The 20,840-nt window shown below is 33.9% G+C and overlaps 2 protein-coding genes across 3 annotated transcripts in view; one reads left to right on the forward strand and one right to left on the reverse strand.

The window, feature by feature from the left end:
- LOC140055594 (uncharacterized) overlaps positions 1–14,877 on the forward strand; it is a 30,340-nt gene extending 15,463 nt beyond the window's left edge. The window contains exons 9-14 of the mRNA XM_072100931.1: positions 183–258; positions 1,674–1,841; positions 2,152–3,492; positions 3,811–4,025; positions 5,090–6,932; positions 13,950–14,877. Of these exons, the coding sequence (XP_071957032.1) occupies positions 183–258; positions 1,674–1,841; positions 2,152–3,492; positions 3,811–4,025; positions 5,090–6,932; positions 13,950–14,516 (4,210 nt within the window). The 3' untranslated portion in view covers positions 14,517–14,877. The remainder of the gene's footprint in view (positions 1–182; positions 259–1,673; positions 1,842–2,151; positions 3,493–3,810; positions 4,026–5,089; positions 6,933–13,949) is intronic.
- A 2,435-nt stretch (positions 14,878–17,312) lies between these two features.
- LOC140054087 (fatty-acid amide hydrolase 2-A-like) lies at positions 17,313–20,797 on the reverse strand. Of its 2 annotated transcripts, none has more exons than XM_072098927.1 (6): positions 20,709–20,797; positions 19,974–20,178; positions 19,574–19,793; positions 19,066–19,275; positions 18,381–18,757; positions 17,313–18,248 (listed from the first exon to the last, which is right to left on the reverse strand). In XM_072098927.1, exons 2-6 carry the CDS (start codon positions 20,142–20,144, stop codon positions 17,658–17,660), a joined length of 1,569 nt encoding a protein of 522 aa, XP_071955028.1. In that variant the 5' UTR covers positions 20,145–20,178; positions 20,709–20,797; the 3' UTR covers positions 17,313–17,657. The 2 variants fall into 2 exon arrangements, with proteins under 2 accessions (XP_071955028.1, XP_071955029.1); XM_072098928.1 differs by having other exon boundaries at positions 20,657–20,797.
- Positions 20,798–20,840: the final 43 nt, after the last annotated feature.

The raw sequence follows: 20,840 nt of genomic DNA on the forward strand, positions 1-20,840 counted from the left end.
AGCTCGGTGGTCTAGAGGTATGAATTGTGGTGTGAGTCCCACCCGAGAATTAATTGCAAATAAAAAAAAATGAGAGAGTTGTGGAAAGAGTTATCACAACTTGTTGCTACAGGTCAAGTCACACCATTAAAATCAAATTGATGGATTGCATTAATGATTGATTTACTTTGTTTTCAATGCAGAGTGAAGAAAGAGAATGAAAAGGAAAGGAAGCTAAGAAATGTGCATCTGAACCTGATGCAAGCACTATGTGCACAGGTTAGCAGCTTATGTTGTACATCTTTGATTAAACATTAAAAACAACCTTTTTTTATTTTAACGTTATGTATGTGAAGCGCCGCTGATTATGAGTTTATCATAGAAATTTGCGTTATATAAATGTTAATACATGGTTCCCACTAAAGAAAACGTAACGCAACATAAGGGATTTGACCAATCACAAGCGATGAATTATTCGAACTGTCACTTGTTATTGGTCAACCCGCTTGTGTTGCGTCTACATCCTTGCGTTACGTCCTAGTGGGAACCGAGCTTTAATAATGAATTTAGATGTGAGTATTTGTTTAAGAATGCTTTCAATTTAACCTTGTACAAGATTTGTGTTGTGAAAAACAAACTAACTTATTGGGAAAACAGACTTGCATTTAAGTAGTGTGTTTACATCTACAAAGATACTGCTGAAATTAAAACTGAAATAACAACATAATTTAATACTATTTTAGACAAAAACATGTGTTTTTTTCCCTTTTAACATTCAAAGTTGTAACATGTTTGTACTTTATTACTCTTTAGGGAAAATATGAGTATTACATAATCTATTTGATTTATATCCAAAATAAAGTGAGAGTTTTTTATATACTTGAACTCTATTATGCTTTATGCGTTTTAAATAAATCAACACAAGCATAAATCTCAAATGGTATAATGACAAACTCCCCTATGAATGATTGTCGGTACCCAATAGATGGGTTAAACCATTTTTTAATAGGGTAATTATCTTGTAAATGTCTATTGTAGTAAAATAATATTATTTGACATTTTTTTTTGTGATCTGTTGTCAATCTGTTTTAAATTCATTATTTTAACTTGCTGCTAATTTGTTTTATTGTTTAAACAAATTCTCATGTGTTTAATTTGTACTTAACAGGTAATTGTTAATTAAAATGAAAACAATCCACTGTATTCAACTCCAGTTACTTGACCTCCTGTTCATGTCAACTCTCAAATTAGTTTAATGTACATTTTTTAATGAGTTTTAGTTTCAGTTTCGTTTCAAGGCATATGTTACTTTGTTAGCTAACATTAATGTTTAAAATACAATTGTCTATAATTGGTTTCAGAAATTTAATCCGTGATTATATGTATAAATCTAGAAAGTGTGCTGGTTTGATTTTTTAATAGATTTAGAAATGTTTAAAGTGGTATTAATACGAAAGTATAGACTCAATTATTGTAATTATTATGAAATATTGTTACTATATTTCTACCTTTTAAGTATAAGTGATAATTTTATCACAATATTATTATTTAACAACCATTTTAAGCATGTTAAGTTTTAGAAATGTTTGAAATAAGTATAAACTTAATTACTGTACTTATTATAAAATATTGTACCGATATGATAGGATAATAATAAATATTGATAATCATAATTCCAATATTTCTTACTAAAGGTGGAGTCCCTTACAGAATGGAAGAGGGCGACAGAGGTGAAACTTAACGCTATGGAACAAAGGGACGCTAAGGTGGAGGAGACAATTAATGACTTGAAATTGGACACAAACAACCAACTATTAACCAATCTGAATTTTAGTCAGAAGTGTGAATCGCTTCAAAGTCAGGTAACAGTTTTTAAGTATTTCTGTTATTAATAATGATAATGATATTTATTCAAAATAACGTATTCCTTCACATTAAAATCAATCAAATATAATAATAAAATCAATAAGAAGTTCAAAATAAATTAAAAAACTGTTTTATACCAAACTTACTTTATTGTATAATACTTATTGCATTAGGTTTAATGATTTTTGTTAAGAGTGTTTTATGTTACAATTTTACTTGTTTGTGTCATGCATAAAATGAAATAAAATAAATAGCAATGTCAATCTATTTCTCCTCAAGTTTTAAAATGTTATTAATTTTTCAAAGGTTGAAAAGATGCAAGACTCGATGCAATCACTCACAAGAATGTTGCAAGCCAAAGACTCGCAGGCCACACATGGATCCCCAGCAAAGGGGAAGTCTTCAAAAATCAAGTCGACATCACCCAACAAATCTGGGACTAAAGATTCCTCAGAAAAGAAAACTGGACAACATAACTCACTTAAGACCGAGACTTCATCGGAAAAGAAGGCTGGACAAAAATCACCCAAGTCTGGGACTAGTAATACATTGGAAAAAAAGACTGGACAACAGAACTCGCTGAAAAAGTCTGAGGCTAAAGACTCAACAGAGAAGAAAACTGGACATCAAATCGCAACAGTATCAGAGTTATCTGAAAATAAGCCTGGACAACAAACGACCTCTAACGAACCTAAGAATGTTCCTGGTAGTGGTACAAGTATCAAAGCATTAGTTGATAAAGGATCTGGTGGTACAGAGAAAACTACCGGAGTTAAGCAGTCAGCCATTACTAAAGACAATGCTGTTGATAATGGTTTGATCAATACCAAAGAACCTGTCAATACCAAATTTACTACTGGTTCAAAAAGTTCTCTTAATACTGAGGATTCCAAGAAAAATCTTGGGAAAAAAGAGTCTAGCGGTACCAAAGAACATGCTAAGGAGTCTGCTAGTACCAAAGAGTTTGAAAGTAACAAGTCTGAGAAACACAAGGAGTCGGTTAGTACCAAAGTCTCTGCCAATTTTTTGCCTGGTATTACAAAACCGGGCAAAACCGAAGTTTCCAAGATGCCAGAAGATTTTAAAAAGTCTTCTACTTCCAGCACGGTAATGTCTGGTACTTCAAAACCAGCTGAAACCAAAATGTGTACCAAGATCAGAGATGATTCTGCTGATACCAATGAGCATATTGATCCCAAGGTGTCTTCTGGTACTACAGAACCAGCTGAGGATTCCGTCAGCACCGAGGAATCAGTTGGAACAAAGGAATCTTTGGGCACTGAAGAACCTGATAGTGTTCCGTCTACCAGACATGCAAGATTCTTTAAAGATTTACTGCCACATGATTTAGAAACAACCATTCCAGTAGAAAAGGAAAAACAAACAGGTAACACAAATGAATCTATTGGTTCAAACAAGTTGTCTGGCAAGAACGATGGAGAAAGAAAAGATTTATCAGATGATTCTCCTCTGCAAGACAATACTGAAGTGAAGAGCACTTCTGATAGGCAGGTGTTAAGTCTCACCGAAGGAAAGAATGACTGTAAAGAAAACAAAATTGATACGTCTGATGAGCAAAAGGAACTGATGCCTAAAGATACTGCCACACAAGAAATCATGAATGAAGAGGATGCTAATCAAGAACAGGTAACGTATTCTTTTGTCTTTTTATTTTTGCGTGGCTTAATAACCTATATTGTTTACTATGCAATTCCAAAACAAAGATTACATTACAAAGTACAGAAGAACCCTTCCTGTTCAAGAGACACCTCAATTAAAGGATACTGTGAAAAGAACAATTACCAATTTACTGTATATTTTTGTACCGATGTAGCCAAACTCTAATATAAAGACACCCCTATTAAATGGACACTTTGTAGAGTCCCTGGTTTCTCTATATCAATCGTTCTACTCGGTACTGCATTTCTATTTGCTATTTATTATCCAAACTTACATTTGTTTTAGCCTAGTTCAGTAAAACCTCCAGCTCCCAAGAATCTCTGTGTAAGGCGTATATCAGAAACTAGTCTGCAATTGACCTGGACAGTGCCATTGCTAGCTGAAGGAGAGTGCATCCAGGGTTATACGCTCTGCATCTCACTGAACGATGACCTTATGCAGGAAATGTCAACTACACAGACACAAGCTATTCTAGGTGGCCTTAGACCAGGATCATATCGGTAAATTTTGTTTTATTTTTTTTATTTTATGTCTTTAGGCAATGTGGCCAAGGATTACCAATAGTGAATTAATCACTGTCCTATCAGATAGGTGGTAATCCCCCTGATAGAGGGGCTATTGTGTAAACCAGTTCACCGGGGTAACCCCCTACTCTTTTCGAATAATGAACTGGGTTCTTTAAAGTACACACAAGTTATAACTGGGTACACTGGACCTACGGTTTATAGTCCTTATCCGAGAAGACTTGTTCCACCACCAGAACTAGAAGCGAGTCGGCCTCGAACCCTTGCCGATGTTGTTGGCTCTTTAGGTACGGTAAACGGCGCCCCTGCCTTAACCGCTAGGCCATATGACTTGCTCTAATAATAATAATAATATCCTGGATTTATATAGCGCCTAATGTTATAAAAATAAAAAATAAAATATAAAAATATAAATTTCAATTCAATTCAATTCAATTTCAATAAATATAAATTTCAATTCAACCTCTAAGCGCTGAACATTATTAGCCCAGTCATGTATGGAAACATACTCCCATAATGCAGCTAGTAATCAGTGCAAAGTTATGTCTTGATCTAACCGGGTTCCCATTTATACACCTGGGTGGAGAAAGGCAAAAGTAAGTAAGTATCAAGCAAAGCGGCAAGAGTGGGATTCGAACCTCGATCAGTAGTCGAATGTCCAACAAATGCCCTTAAATGCGTAAATGCTATTAAGCTACATTCACGATTGTATATGATTTTCCACACTTGCGCAGTCTTAGTGTAACTGTACCTTTACGCTTTAATTATAAAATGACTACTAGGTACATAGTAGTACCCCAATCTAGTATTACAGTTTATACAGAAAATCTATTCTTTATTCCATTGTCATTGATTTAATTAAAACTGTTTACAAAAATGAATACAGTATTATCATCGGTAAACCAGGTTATTAGTCAACTATTGGAACAAATGAATTAGAAAGAATTGTTATTGAATTAATTAGAATTGAAAAGATTAATTAACTTGAGATAGGACTTAACTTGATTTGTGAAGTGTTATATTTTTTATTATTATTGTAGATTTAGCGTGAAAGCAACATCAATCAATGGTGACTCTGAAGATTCAAACATTGTCGTCTTTCAAATGAACACAATCCCGGCAACCGATAAAACACCACCTGAAGAGAAAGACGAAGATGATGATTCTGATTCTCAGAAAGAAAATCCAAAGAATGAAAACAGTTCGAATGAACAAAATTCCGGAGATGCAGCTAAGAAGGAAGAGGCGTCTCAGAAAGAGACTTCAGGTGAAGACGTTACAGGTGCTAGCAAACGAATGATAGAATCCACTGCTGATTATGAAAACTATGAAGATATTGTTGATAGCACTTATACAAGACAAGATAAATCGATTGGAAGTGGTGGTATGATGGATCAAAATGATGGTTTTATAGTCAATGATAGTCAGACAAATCAACTTCATTATAAAATCACTGATAGTCAAGAAAATCAACTTCACCAGATTAATTGTGACAGTTTAGAAGTTGCAAATGATTGTCACTTTGAAAATGATTGTCACTTATCACAGTTTGTTGAGTCTGAAGTGGACAATCTAGAAGGTGAAACTCTTCAGAAGCTAGAAGGTGAAACTCTTCAGAAGCTAGAAGATGAAACTCTTCAGAAGCTAGAAGGTGAAACTCGTCGGAAGCTAAAAGGTGAAACTCTTCAGAAGCTAGAAGATGAAACTCTTCAGAAGCTAGAAGGTGAAACTCGTCGGAAGCTAGAAGATGAAACTCTTCAGAAGCTAGAAGGTGAAACTCTTCAGAAGCTAGAAGGTGAAACTCTTCAGAAGCTAGAAGGTGAAACTCTTCAGAAGCTAGAAGGTGAAACTCTTCAGAAGCTAGAAGGTGAAACTCTTCAGAAGCTAGAAGGTGAAACTCTTCTGAAGCTAGAAGGTGAAACTCTTCAGAAGCTAGAAGGTGAAACTCTTCAGAAGCTAGAAGGTGAAACTCTTCTGAAGCTTGAAGGTGAAACTCTTCAGAAGCTAGAAGGTGAAACTCTTCAGAAGCTAGAAGCCAAGGCACATATTACAAACATGTCTGGAGATGCTAGGTTTGATGAAGAGTGTGAGCTGTTCAGTCATGGAGATAGCTTGTTAGGAAAGGTGCAACTTGATTTATCACTTTTAGAGGAGGATGAGGATAAACTTGATAAAATAGAACATTTGCAGACACAAAATTCAGTCTCTTTGTTAACTTCTATGGTTACACCTTTACCTTCTGTAAACTTGCCAGCCAAGTCTTCAGACAAAGGTGAAGTTTTAGAAGAATTGAACAACAAACATGTGCCAGAAATCATAGATGACAAAAGTTTAAATTTAGAAACAACGGATTTGGCAAAAGAAACTGAAATAGAACCAAAAAGGATAGACGATGAAGTTTACTCGGTGAAAACAAAAGAGATGACTGATGTAAGATTCGAACCAGAAATTGCAGATGCTAAAACTAATTCAGAAAGAATGGAATTCAATGAAGAGACTAATACTGTCCGAATTAAACAATCAAGCAAGATGGCCGCCAATTTTGCAGTATTAAATGCGTTTGCATTCCAAGCTTTTGAACAGTCACGAAAGCCATCGGAAAGTGACGAGAAATGTTATAAATTGCGGCAACCAAAATCTATGTCTGTTGTAACTGCAGATGTATCAAATGCGATCACAACAAATCCAGCAAAGCAACCAAAAGATCCCATCATTAGCATTGATGACAAACCAATTCTGACTGGTTACAGTCCCGAGTCGGATACCGAGATCACTTCAGAAAAAAGACAAACACATGCGTTAGGGCGTCCAAGTAGCATACCTATATCACGGTCCAGATCAGTGTCACCTAGCAAAAGACACAATCACCAAACAATGCCACAGGTAGGTAGACAATAGAAACACAGATTTTATAATGAAACACAATGTTCTATTTAAATTTATTTTACCTCAGTACGTTGTCCCATAATAATCAAATAATAGTGTGTAATTGCATTTACAGTGATTACTTGATATTTTAATTTTCAAAACATATTAGTTTGTTTAATCTAAAAATGTCTCCCTCTTGTGATCTATTTGGATACACACTACCGCTAATACTAAATAATTATTTAATTAGGAGATTAATATAAATATATAGTACATTATTTTATATTTAAAAGTCATGAAAATAGCTTGTTGTTGTAAACAATTGTAAATCTAGTTATAAAAACATCTATTATTTACAGATTAGATTAAACAGACAAATTCATTTTAATGATACCGTAACTCGTCCAAATAGTGAAATTATCAACATCCAAATAAATTTCACTGACCGTACAATATATAATTATTATTTAAAATGCAATTCAACTATATATTAATGTTAAATTTACTGTACATTACAAGTGAAATTATCGACTGCTTGAATGAAGCATTTGATTTCAGTAATACATTACAACATTTTTTTTTAAACACAATGTTAAATATAGTGTACGTTAGAAGTAGATAAACGATTGATTCAATACTATCTTTTCCCACTTTAGACCATTGCATTAATGGCTTGGTAAGTGGTTTTTGTTTGAAGCTCTGTCCACACTACTAAACTTTATGTGACAAAAATATGTGCCCATATATGGACACGATGATGTCATATCACTACCATATTTGGGCACATCACACTTTTGTTGTCAAACTAGTTTGATAGTGTAGACAGAGCTTTACAGATATTGCATGTGATATTCATTTTGTATTCTATGCATACTTTGATGTGCGTGTGAGACATTCATCCCTGTTGATTGTTGTTATAAACATATCAAAACACCTTTCATATGAAACTATTCTGGCCACCTTTCTAGACCCTTTTCTTACACCTTCCTCCCCCTCCCTCACCTTTTCTTACACCTTCCTCCCCCTCCCTCACCTTTTCTTACACCTTCCTCCCCCCCTCCTCACATTTTCTTACACCTTCCTCCCCCTCCTCACCTTTTCTTACACCTTCCTCCCCCTCCTCACCTTTTCTTACACCTTCCTCTCCCCCTCATCACCTTTTCTTACACCTTCCCCCTCCCCCCTCATCACCTTTTCTTACACCTTTCCCCCCCCCTCCTCCTCACCTTTTCTTACACCTTCCTCCCCTCCCCCCTCCTCACCTTTTCTTACACCTTCCTCCCCCTCCTCACCTTTTCTTACACCTTCCTCCCCTCCCCCCTCCTCACCTTTTCTTACACCTTCCTCCCCCCTCCTCACCTTTTCTTACACCTTCCTCCCCCCCCCCTCATCACCTTTTCTTACACCTTCCTCCCCCCTCTCCTCACCTTTTCTTACACCTTCCTCTCCCCCCCCCTCCTCCTCACCTTTTCTTACACCTTCCTCCCCTCCCCCCTCCTCACCTTTTTTTATACCTTCATAACTTGTTTGCTTGCTGTGTATATTTGTGCTTACCACATTTCATGATGTGTATACTGTATTTATTTTTCTTATTTAAAAATTAGGAAGACTTTGTTCAGTCTTGCAAATTTATATGTTCCTGTTTTAAACGCACACATGTAGTTTAGTGTGGTAGTGTGACTATCCCAGACAAACTTGTCCAACAGTTGGTTTTACACTTGTGTCACAAACTATGTGAGTTATGCACTGACTACAGCTTTGCAGGATTCAACTTTCACTAGCTGCGTTGAAACTGGTTTGTCAACTTCTAAGAAAATAACTACTGCCCTCACTAGACGAAAGTGTCTTGCACAAGAAACTTTAGAAACAAGTCTAGAACTGCCGCTTCTGCATCTTTCCTCCAAGAACCACTGCCTCTGGTACATACTTGAGCCCTATGAAATTGTATGAACATTTTTTTAGCTTATTAAATCATGTGTGTACACAAACAGCAAGCCACTTCAGTGAAGGGAGTTGGTTTGTGGTTGTGTTCAAAAGACGCATTCAAGCACTTGCCATTGACCCCTGAAATATCTCAATTCTTATAGGAACTTAATTAAATTGAGACAAGGACAATCTTCAAGTTCTCAACTTGTTCTTTGTTCAATGGAGGTACATCAGGCACAAGCTGTCATTTGTAACTCGGTTCACACTATGTTGTAAGGGTGTGCTGTGTGTTGGACGTGGGACTACTGATCGTGAGATCAGGGGTTCGAATCCACACGCATTAATTGTATCCTTGGGCATGAGACTTTATTTATGCTTGCCTCTCTCCACCCAGGTGTATAAATTGGTACCTGGTTAGGTCAAGACACACCTTTGCATTGATTACTATCTGCATTATGGGAGTATCCATACATGTTTGAACCAAAAATGACTTGGGTACATCGCGTTAGGCGCTCTATAAATCCAGAATATTATATTATTACTATTTATTATATAAAAGTTTAATTTGGATAAATTGAGTTTACACATACCTGAACAATCTGTACTATTTCATTTTTAACGGTCACTGCCAGGTTGAGATCTGACCATGACTCAATAACTGGACACACTCTTATAAATCTTTTATCTTCTTCTGATCTCTTTGTTCTGTTTACCAATCTCTCGCTGTCAAACATCGTCATGTTACTGTGTTCTGTAGCATTATCGCCGTCGTTTGCTGTTTCCAAATTTATTACCAAATTTTCATTTTTGGATTTTTTTGCAGTTTTCAAATTTTTATTGTATTTGTACTTTAACCATTTCAGATATTTTTGTTGTACTTTTAAAGACTTTGGCGTATTATTAAATTGATTAATTGTTTGATTTTTTTCAACACTTCGCTCACTTCTTTGATTATTAGCAGAACATCTTGCTCGTACTCTTGTATGTTCTTTTACAGCTTCAATTGATGCCAGGTTTGAAATCGTAGCTGAAGATCTTGGCTTGCCGTCTCGTGGTCGAGATGTAAAGAAGCCTTGGTATTCGTCTATTATTTTCCTCTCTTCGTCGTTGTCTAATCTAACTACCTCTGTATTTATTTTTGCGATTTGAACGCCATTGTCGACTTGTATTTCTATAGTTTCTAGTTTACGAAATGCTTGCGATATTGACAAAGATGTGGATAATCTGAATAGTGTGCTCACTAATGCCAATAGAACCAAGCACTGTATTCGTGGGAAATTCATTTTAATGATTAAATTCTGGAATAAAAAACATTTCTTTGGTTAATGATAAAAAAAATAAAGCAATAATGTAATGTTTGCAGTAACAGAATGTAAACTTACCTTACGTAATGGATCCTATGACAATGTAAACTTACCTTACGTAATGGATCCCATGACAGAATGTAAACTTACCTTACGTAATGGATCCTATGACAGAATGTAAACTTACCTTACGTAATGGATCCTATGACAGAATGTAAACTTACCTTACGTAATGGATCCTATGACAGAATGTAAACTTACCTTACGTAATGGATCCTATGACAGAATGTAAACTTACCTTACGTAATGGATCCTATGACAGAATGTAAACTTACCTTATGTAATGGATCCTATGACAGAATGTAAACTTACCTTACGTAATGGATCCTATGACAGAATGTAAACTTACCTTACGTAATGGATCCTATGACAGAATGTAAACTTACCTTACGTAATGGATCCTATGACAGAATGTAAACTTACCTTACGTAATGGATCCTATGACAGAATGTAAACTTACCTTACGTAATGGATCCTATGACAGAATGTAAACTTACCTTACGTAATGGATCCTATGACAGAATGTAAACTTACCTTACGTAATGGATCCTATGACAGAATGTAAACTTACCTTACGTAATGGATCCTATGACAGAATAACGTTTTAAAAACTTAATATCTCTCTTCAAAGAATGTTGAATTTCTTTATATACTGTTGCGACATCCCACTCGGGTACCAAACAGACTTGCTCATTTCATTGGTAGGAGCAGTAACAAAATTATGAATAATACATTCTTGACTAAAACATTGCAACTAAATGTAAACTATTACAATGTCCCCTGCTAGAAAAATGGAATAACCACTTGAGAAAGTTAAAGTATTAGCACAAGTCGTACTAAATATTCGTGTGCCCAGATGGTTGCGCGACCACTTGAGCAAAATCAAGGAGATCTCCACATTGCAGACTTCAACATCAATTAGCCTGTTCCGAATTCAACACTTGTTTTATAGTTAAATAATAAGAACTAATTATTTGTGTGGTTTATTTATAATTACCGGTACTCATTAATTTCTTGTCTGTAAATGTTAATTAAAAGTTGTTTATGTCATCTTGCCTTGCAGGATGTAGTTTCCATATTAAGAATTTTAAATCATTTTTGTTTGAGCAACATTCTGCTCACAGCACTCGCTTGCAATTTTAGTTCATATTAGGTAGTCTTTTATAAAATATTGGGGCCGTAGCCACCAGTATGCTTAGTAAGGTTTCGACCTGACAACTTTTTCACAAAGGCCTTTGACAACCCAGTGACTCTAACAGAGATTGAAACTTGAAACTTGTTGTGTGTGGGTATAAATTACATAGGTTAATTTGCCTCTTGTGACTCACAGTCAGTTATGCTTCAAAGCCCAGAATGGTACTAAGAGATTGTTCCCTTTTCTTGCGAAAATCGGACCACTTTATTTCTCGTGGCTACATCACTGAATAATATCCGTTAAGTTAAGTCAACGACCTACATTTGAACAGACCCTGAGTTAGTTTCCTCATAATTTAAAGATTTGAGATGCTAAGTTTCATGCTTCTTTAAGTTTAAGCTTTTTTTTAACATTGTCATAATTGGTTTAGTTATTTTATTTTATTTTAACTAAACAAGTTATGACAAATTACTGTACACTAATGATTCAAAACAGTTTGTTTTGTCAAACAGTTTTTTTTGTCAAACGGTTTGTTTTGTCAAACAGTTTGTTTTGTCAAACTTATTAATGGATTCTCTGCTTAATAACCATTAAAGAGCATATTTTTCTATTTTATCTGGTTTCCATCCAGGTCTACTTTTAACAACGTACAAAGACCATCGTAATATAAAATTACAAACAAGAAAAATATTAATTTTTGTGATATCTTCAATATCTGTGGTTACATTATATCCGTGTTGATATTGTATAGATTGTGTTAAGATTACACTAGTGACCAGATGTCAATGGTCTTTGTAAGGTCAGCATGCACTTGACCATCATGCCTTCCTATCTCCTTACAATAGTCTCTTCACTTCAATACATTGAGTAAACAATCATAAAAATAATTTTTAATTTTGGTAGGTCACGGTCATATAACGACAGCAGACGGATAAATTAATAGATTAATAATTAAAATGACTTTTTTGACAATTCGGTAATTTTCAAGGCGTCAAGTGACCGATTACGGATTAAGGAGACAATATTCTGGACAAATAAATAAATTTTTTATGATTTATAAATTACGAGTATGATTAGTTTTCTTTATGTTAGTTGGATTGATAGATTATGTTTGATATTTTAATATAATTGGTTTTTTATTTATTTAGTTGTGTTATCCTGGTACTTTACTAGTTTGTGGTATTATTACCGTGATGATGCATAATTATTTTTAAATTTTGGTAAAATCCGCAGTCACAATGATTCGCCTAATAGTAACAAGTTTGTTGGAGAGACACGCCCCTTGGCGATTGTTGTCTTTGACGACAGTTCTTGTCTCTCCTCAGTGCTCCCTTTTTATGTTTATGTGTAACATGTTTGTTGGAGAGACACGCCCCTTGGCGATTGTTGTCTTTGACGACAGTTCTTGTCTCTCCTCAGTTCTCCTTTTTTATGTTTATGTGTAACATGTCTGTTGGAGAGACACGCCCCTTGGCGATTGTTGTCTTTGACGACAGTTCTTGTCTCTCCTCAGTGCTCCCTTTTTATGTTTATGTGTAACATGTTTGTTGGAGAGACACGCCCCTTGGCGATTGTTGTCTTTGACGACAGTTCTTGTCTCTCCTCAGTTCTCCCTTTTTATGTTTATGTGTAACATGTTTGTTGGAGAGACACGCCCCTTGGCGATTGTTGTCTTTGACGACAGTTCTTGTCTCTCCTCAGTTCTCCCTTTTTATGTTTATGTGTAACATGTTTGTTGGAGAGACACGCCCCTTGGCGATTGTTGTCTTTGACGACAGTTCTTGTCTCTCCTCAGTTCTCCCTTTTTATGTTTATGTGTAACATGTTTGTTGGAGAGACACGCCCCTTGGCGATTGTTGTCTTTGACGACAGTTCTTGTCTCTCCTCAGTTCTCCTTTTTTATGTTTGGTTTTACTGAAAGGAATAAATATAAATAAATAAACATATTATACTCATGATTATGGTAAAACACATTATCATTTTTATCATTATAAACTTCATATAACTTGATTGAAAATGTTCATCTTGTTTGAAGATACGTTATTATAAAATTCTATTTTGGAAAACCAAAATTATAGTAACTGAGCACTGAAACAGTCAGTCAGGTCAGTTACTAATTTTGGTTTGTCAAAATAGAATTTTATAATAATTCATAGCTGTTTAATGTATTGTCTTTCCTCCTTGGTTTTTCCAACCTGAGGCTACTGACTAAATTACTCATGACAACATTCTGTGTAGACAATGCATCCACATTGATTTATTTCAACTTTTTCTTTCTTTTTGGCCTTTTACTAAAATATTATACAATGCAACATATATAAAATTCTGTCTACACTATCAAACTTTATGTGACAAAAAAATGTGATGTGCCCATATATTGACATGCTGATGTCATATCACTACCATATTTGGGCATATCACTACCACATTTGGATACATCACACTTTTTTAGCAAACTAGTTCGTTTAAATGAAAAAAATAAATATTTTCCAATTAGTAGTGAGATTGGTATTTGTAGTAGACATAGAATAGATATATTTTAAACAAGTAAAGGGAATTATGGAAATATGGTATTTCAATAATAAATATTGTTTTTATTTTGTGTAGAATGCATCAAGAAAGAAACAAAAACTTGTACGCTTGAGATCTCCCAGTCCTGGTAGCAAGATACCAATAGCAACAAGACTTAAAAAGAACCTATCATCAAATAGCCAATCAAGTACAAGTACATTATCAAAGAACCAATCAACTGCTATTACAAATCTCAATAGCCAATCAGGTGCAAGCACATTGTCAAAGAACCAATCATCTGCTGTTTCAAATCTCAATAGCCAAGCAGTTACAAGCACATCATCAGAGAACCAATCAGATGCTAATTTAAATCTGAACAGCCAATCAATGTCAAGGATATCATCAGAGAACCAATCAGATGCCATATGTTTGAATACTAACCAATCTAACAATACTGAAATCCAGGGTTTACCATACACATTCCAAAATGAAGTAAATACTTTTGAAACTGGACAAACTGAAAATGATATGAAGTTTGAAGAAAAGAAAATTGAAAATGAACATTCAAGAAAGTTGCTAACGTCACGTGAGAAGATAAACAAAGCCGAGCAGCTTTTAAAACAACTGCAACAAGACTTGTTCAAGGCAAAAGTCAAATCATAAAACAAATATGTTTTATACAACAACACCAAAATGACATGATGTCATCAAATCACATGATGTCATCATCAAATCACATGATGTCATCATCAAATCACATGATGTCATCAAATGGGATGATGTCATCAGATGGCATGATGTCATCAAAATACTTGCATATCATTTACAGATGTTCAGTGACCATTCCAGAATTACTCCACTATGCTACATTTGTGCTTACATTTTAGTAACTTTTGTAATTTGTATTTATTTTTAGATTATTTTATTTATACCTTGCTGTGAATAAATTTATATTATTTCTTACATTATCATATTGGACCAATGCAAATTATGATTGAACTTCTAAATATATCTTTTTTTAACGTTTATTCCAGAATGAGTTTGTTAGGATTTGTTACTGATTAACATTTTGTTTGTTACTCTTGTATAATGAAAAGAATTTATTTTTTAATAAATGTGTTGTATAAATGTGTTGTATAAATTATATCTATGTATATATGGAATTGTTATCAGATTGTAGGATAAAATGTTAACATTCTAAATATGAAATGCAAGAAAAATTGGACAAAAATTATAATTTTTTTAATATATTGTTGCAATGATTAGTTTTCTATTTATATTAATGTATGTTTTATAGGACATTTAAATGTAATACAAACATAATGTAATACAAACATAATGTAATACAAACATAATGTAATACAAACATGTTAGAAAAACAAGAATGTTATTAATAAAATGTCTTAGTTCAGCACATGAATATGTGCATGATTTCTCACGTTTATGTTTGTGATTTAACAGTAATTTGTCATCATCTATCATATCATCTGTTTACAAATTTGTCTAAGGAAATCTGTTTATCCTAAAGCTAGCTGTCTACGGCATCAAATTTGTTAGACAAATAAATTGTGATGTGCCCAAATATGGTAGTGACATCATCATGTCCATATTTGGGCACATCACATTTTTTTTGTCAAATAAAGTTTGATAGTGTAGACTTTAAATAGAAACAAATGTATATGTATATACCAAGTAAGAAAATTTGTGGAAACATAGAGATACAGTATTCACCATACTCAGTACTACTACTTAGGAAATGTCATGGTGGCGTGCCATACTGTAAAATGACATGGTGGCGTACCATATATCATATTTTACAAAGTCAAGCACCTTTAAACAAAGTCTTTATTTCCTTGTATTTGTTGATTGTTTCCCGCAACCCAAAACAAACTGTTTGTGGTTTTCTATTGCTGTAATACAGTATATCATTTCCGATTTCTATTTCCTTTTGTTGTTTATATTTATTAGTTATTTGTTTCGCTTCTATTCATGTATTGTGCCTTTTTACATATTGTAAACTGAACCATACATAGTACTACAGATAATTTAAGTATTAAAACCGGATTACATTAATATTTTAATACCGGAAGATTTCCCAAAACCTAATTCTTTCAATACTGAAAAATATGACCACTATTAACTCCAATAGTATTTTGAGAACATTTTGAAATTACAAATATGAAAAAAAAATTCCCCAAACCAGAATCTGAGCCTTGCTTATCTAACTGATAAAAACAACATGTAATGTGTGCCTTTATATTTTGTTATATAATATTTATGAGTCAAAGTTGATATGTTTATAACAGTTTTTTAAGGTGTAATATGAACAAGTGATTATATTCCTGCGTAATGATTCATTTCATATGATTACATCACATTTTGTATAAATTAAAATAGCCTATTGAACCTATTCTTTTATGTTAGGGCCTACACAAACCATTGTTATCAGGCCTACACAAACCATTGTGAAAGTACCAGAGTTCAAAGGTTAGTTTGTATTGATTGTTATTAAGTGATGATACATTAAATGGTATTTATTTAGTAGTTTTTGTTTGTAAAATGCAAGCCTCTCTAAAGTACATTTTAAAAATAGTAGTGATGTATTCAGTTGACAATAATAATTTATGATTCAATATACTGCACAATTATTTAATTGTAAATATGGTTTTTTTTTCAGAAGAATAATTGTTATAAATTGGTAATATTTGAATTTATATTTGATATATTTGTCATATGACAAGTATGAAATATTATTTTCATACTTTTTGTTCACTTTTCATTCAGGTTGAATAAATTGCAGTTGTTGCACATGTTTTCCATTAGGCCTACTTTATCACTTTTTCATTTCAGAACTCAAAAACTACAAAATACCTTAAATTAACTACAATACCTTAACTTAAACTAATCCACTCCTACTCATGTTTTTACACCCCTGACACCCCCCCCCCCCCCCCCACACACATCCAATTCAGATTCAAACCAAGGACCCATTTAACTATGGACCATGGTCCATATTGCTGTGAAAAGGTTATAGGGAATTTTCCATCATCCTCAAAATAATATACTTGGATTATTGGCTGGAAAACCCCCAATGTATTATTACGACCAAGTTAAGTTCAAGTCTGTATCTGTTTCTACGCATTCATAATACACACACCAAAGGACGCACAGGATATTGCGAAATATTAGTGGATCTTACTGGAACAGTAGGTTATATTTTTTCTAGAATTGTTGTACGATATTTAAGAATTAATATACTTTTTATTTATATTATATTTTGTTTTAAAATATTTATTATAGTATATTTATTTGACAAAATACCACTAAAATGAAAAAAGGACTGCAATATTCGTTACTACAATAATTATAGTGTATTAATTTATTGTCCAAAGATGTATTATAATATACTTCATGAAATACTGTATGTCATTTATGTAACATAACAATTAAATACTAAAACAACCACATTACAAGACTACAAAAATAAGCATTTTACAATTTAATCAAATCTAGTAAATTAAAGAGAGAAACAATTGCACATAATTCATAAATTTACCTGTCTATGCCACTAAAATGTAGTGTAAATTTCGTTCTATAAAATGTTATATTTCATCATCGTAAAGATACAATTTAGTCCAGATATAATGTGTAAATATACAATATTTGAATTAACACCTTAGAAGCAGTAAAATCAATAATTTATTCATAAAACTTATTTATTCCCAAAAATGTAAACATTAAAAAATAATTTTGTTTAAGGTGTTTCCCAGGAAAGAGGTATATAAGAATCCATTCATTTGGAGCTTATTCTGTGGAGTGAGGATTTCTCCAACCACCAAACTCTTTTTCTAATTGCATAGCAACTGCGATTGTTAAACGGTCTTGATTCCTGTTAGCTACAACCTGTATTCCCAGAGGTAAGCCGTCTGAGCTCAGACCTAAAGGAACCTGCGTCACGGGCAAGCCTAGCGCATTGAAAATGGCCGTATGCGAAAAGTTCATGGGTGTGAATAGTGGAGCGTTATGATACTGAGCTAGCTTAGGATGGGATGGATAGAACAACACACCATCATCTCCTAAAATATTACAAATTTCATCTTTTAATTTCTCACAAGATCTTGTGAGTTTAGCAGTTTGGTCTGGTGATAATTTATGTAAGTTTTCGAACAATGCTAGCAGTATGGCGGGAAGGGTGTGGTCCGACTTCCTAAATATTGATTTAATTAGCTCAAGGAACGGCATGACTTTAGGTCCGTTACCGCTTAAAAGGGAATTGAATGATTCGTTGTCGGTGGTCACCATTTTGGCTGACCAAAGTCCAGTACTGTACTTGAACCGATGTGGCTTGATTCTACTCACTTCAACTCCATACTCACTTTCAAGGTAATTGATAACCTAAAAAAAAGAAAAACAAAATCAGATTTCTGTAAGTTATACTTTTTTACAATCGAATACTTTTTTTATGATTAACCTAACTGTACAAAAATGTTTAATTTAATATAAAATGATCATTAAAATGATCATTACATTTTCTTGTGCTTGCTTCAGTTGAGGGTTAAGACGCGACACCAAATATTCTTCACCACCGTCCTCAATGCTAAAGAACCTTAATTTCTTAATGTTTACAGACTTCCCCAAATCCAGATGCTTAATGTTCTCCTCTTCCGCCATAATCCGCAACAGCGGTTCCAGATCCTCTGCGTACCGACACATTGGACCAGTTGCTAACAACTCTAATCGGTCGTCCTTCGCATTTGGAAACTGCCCAGCGCTGGATACAATCCCAGGAGAGGGTTTATGACCGAAGATTCCATTGAAGAAACATGGCATCCGAATACTGCCACCTATGTCGGAACCAACACCAATGATTGAGCCACCACCTCCGATGATTGCCCCTTCACCTCCTAATTATGCAATAATGCAATGATTAGTAAAAACAAAAGAACTAGCACAAAATTAACAAACAAAATAAACAAACAATATTTTGTTTCACACAGATAGGTTTTACCCTTGCTTTAACTTCTTATCATTCATAAGGACTATTTACCCCTTTTCTTTCAGATAGTAAGAGGTTTAGTAATATCCGTTCTTTGTCTGAAGAATTTACAGCTTATATTTTGGTTTGTTTTTATTGGCTTATTAATGGACTACTGTAATTTTTCTAGGATTCTAACAAGTTACTTGAAGCCTACCTGAGCTTCCTCAATCCTACCTGAGCTTCCTCCTACATTCCTCCGCAGGTCATACGGATTATTTGACCTTCCATAGATATGATTGGCTGATTCGTACCACATGCAAAGTTCTGAAGTGTTAGTAGAACCAATCACAATGCACCCAGCTTTCTTTAGGTTAGCTACCACATCAGCGTCTTTATCACTGATGATGTCTTTACGCGACATCAACCCACTTGTGTTCGGAAGACCTAAAAAAAGAAACAAATATTGTGTGAATATATTTTGTCATTTTATGGAAAAGACATTTGGGAGCCATTGCAATTAACAAAGTTGAAGTGGCTGCTCCTAGTATGTTTTGCAAAATATATTAAACTCCATCATTAGGAATCGCTATCAGCATTGCTAGCAGTGGAACACAAATGGTACTAGCTCTGCCGCAGAAGTTGCCAGAAAATTGCCTCCATGACTTCAATTTTGCTAGAAATTTCAGTTATTATTTATTCATTTGTTTTTTCATTCACAATATACGTCATTACTTTATCTTACCAATGCATGCAAATGCCTCCTTTACGGTCAATGGTACGCCAAGAAATGGGGTGCTGGCTTCAGAGTATTTGTCATCAAGAGTTGGCGAGTCCAGAATTTTATCAACTTTTCTAGCTTCTTCGAGAGCTTCCTCAAAACGATTTGCAACAACAGCGTTCAAAAATGGATTAACCAATTGAATCCTTTCAATGTAAGCTTCAATAACGCTCACACATTTTATCTGTTGTAAATTAAAACGAAAACTATTTAATCAAATTAAAATAAACGTCATTCAATAGGGGTGGATTCAGGATTTTAAACATGAGAGTGTTAAAATGTAATTATAGTCTGTCAAAATATAAATATCAAAAGTAGTTCATAATTTTATTTTAGCTGCTTTCAATAATATCTTATTTCTTACATTACGTGACCGGATTTGTTTTGCAATTTTTGAAGCACTTTGCAAGAGTATGTCATTGGTAACGGCTGGTATTTTGGCTTTTGGTCGCACTCCAATAAACAGTAGTGATAACATGTGGCCGATAATTGCAGAAATGAATTTTATTATTGCCCAAAAACCCGAGGTTGCCATCGTTTGTTCACAAACAGTTCTACTATGAAAAAACCTATGAATAAAAATAGTTTTTATTAGGATTTTAATATGTTATAGAAAGGACTTTGTGCTATCCAGGTTCATTAACCTCATTTTTTGGTATATATTGTCAAGGCAACACCATTATAAGTGCATTTGATTACCCTAAAGACTGGGTACAAACTTATTAATAAATAACCTACAGTAACATTGCATAAAACATTAACAATATGCCAATGTTTCTAAACAGTCATAATGTGACAGTTGTCCCATCGGCGGCGTACAAAGGAATACTAGCTACTAGGGGGACCTGGAATACACAAGAGTAAAGGTTTACCGTACTACAGTACTATCTATCTAGTATACTACTAGTACTAAATACTACTAACTACTTCTTTATATAGGAGGCTACTACTACAGTACTACTACTACTAGAATAGCCTAGTAAGTCTAATTAATAAATAGTCTATGCGGCGCTACCACGGTATTATAACAACTTAAACACCACTAACAAAATATCCGATTGTCTGAAATAGATAAAAATACAAATAAAATAGTAAACACTTTTTTAATTGATGTAATCATGTAATTCTTGTCGCGCGCCCTCAATTCTCTTTCAAAGAAAAAACGCCTCTTCAACGCCACAGGATTGTACTATTTTTTTAGGGCTAAAATATTAAATTTAAAATCTTTTTA

The sequence above is a fragment of the Antedon mediterranea genome, chromosome 7, assembly GCF_964355755.1.
Source record: "Antedon mediterranea chromosome 7, ecAntMedi1.1, whole genome shotgun sequence".
NCBI classification, from domain to species: Eukaryota; Metazoa; Echinodermata; class Crinoidea; order Comatulida; family Antedonidae; genus Antedon; species Antedon mediterranea.

Coding starts and splice junctions, on each gene's coding strand:
- LOC140054087 (XM_072098927.1), bottom strand. CDS start 20,144: ATGGCAACCTCGGGTTTTTGGGCAATAATAAAATTCATTTCTGCAATT. Junction 19,276..19,573: donor GGAGGCATTTGCATGCATTG/GTAAGATAAAGT, acceptor TTCTTTTTTTAG/GTCTTCCGAACACAAGTGGG. Junction 18,758..19,065: donor GAATGTAGGAGGAAGCTCAG/GTAGGATTGAGG, acceptor TTGCATAATTAG/GAGGTGAAGGGGCAATCATC.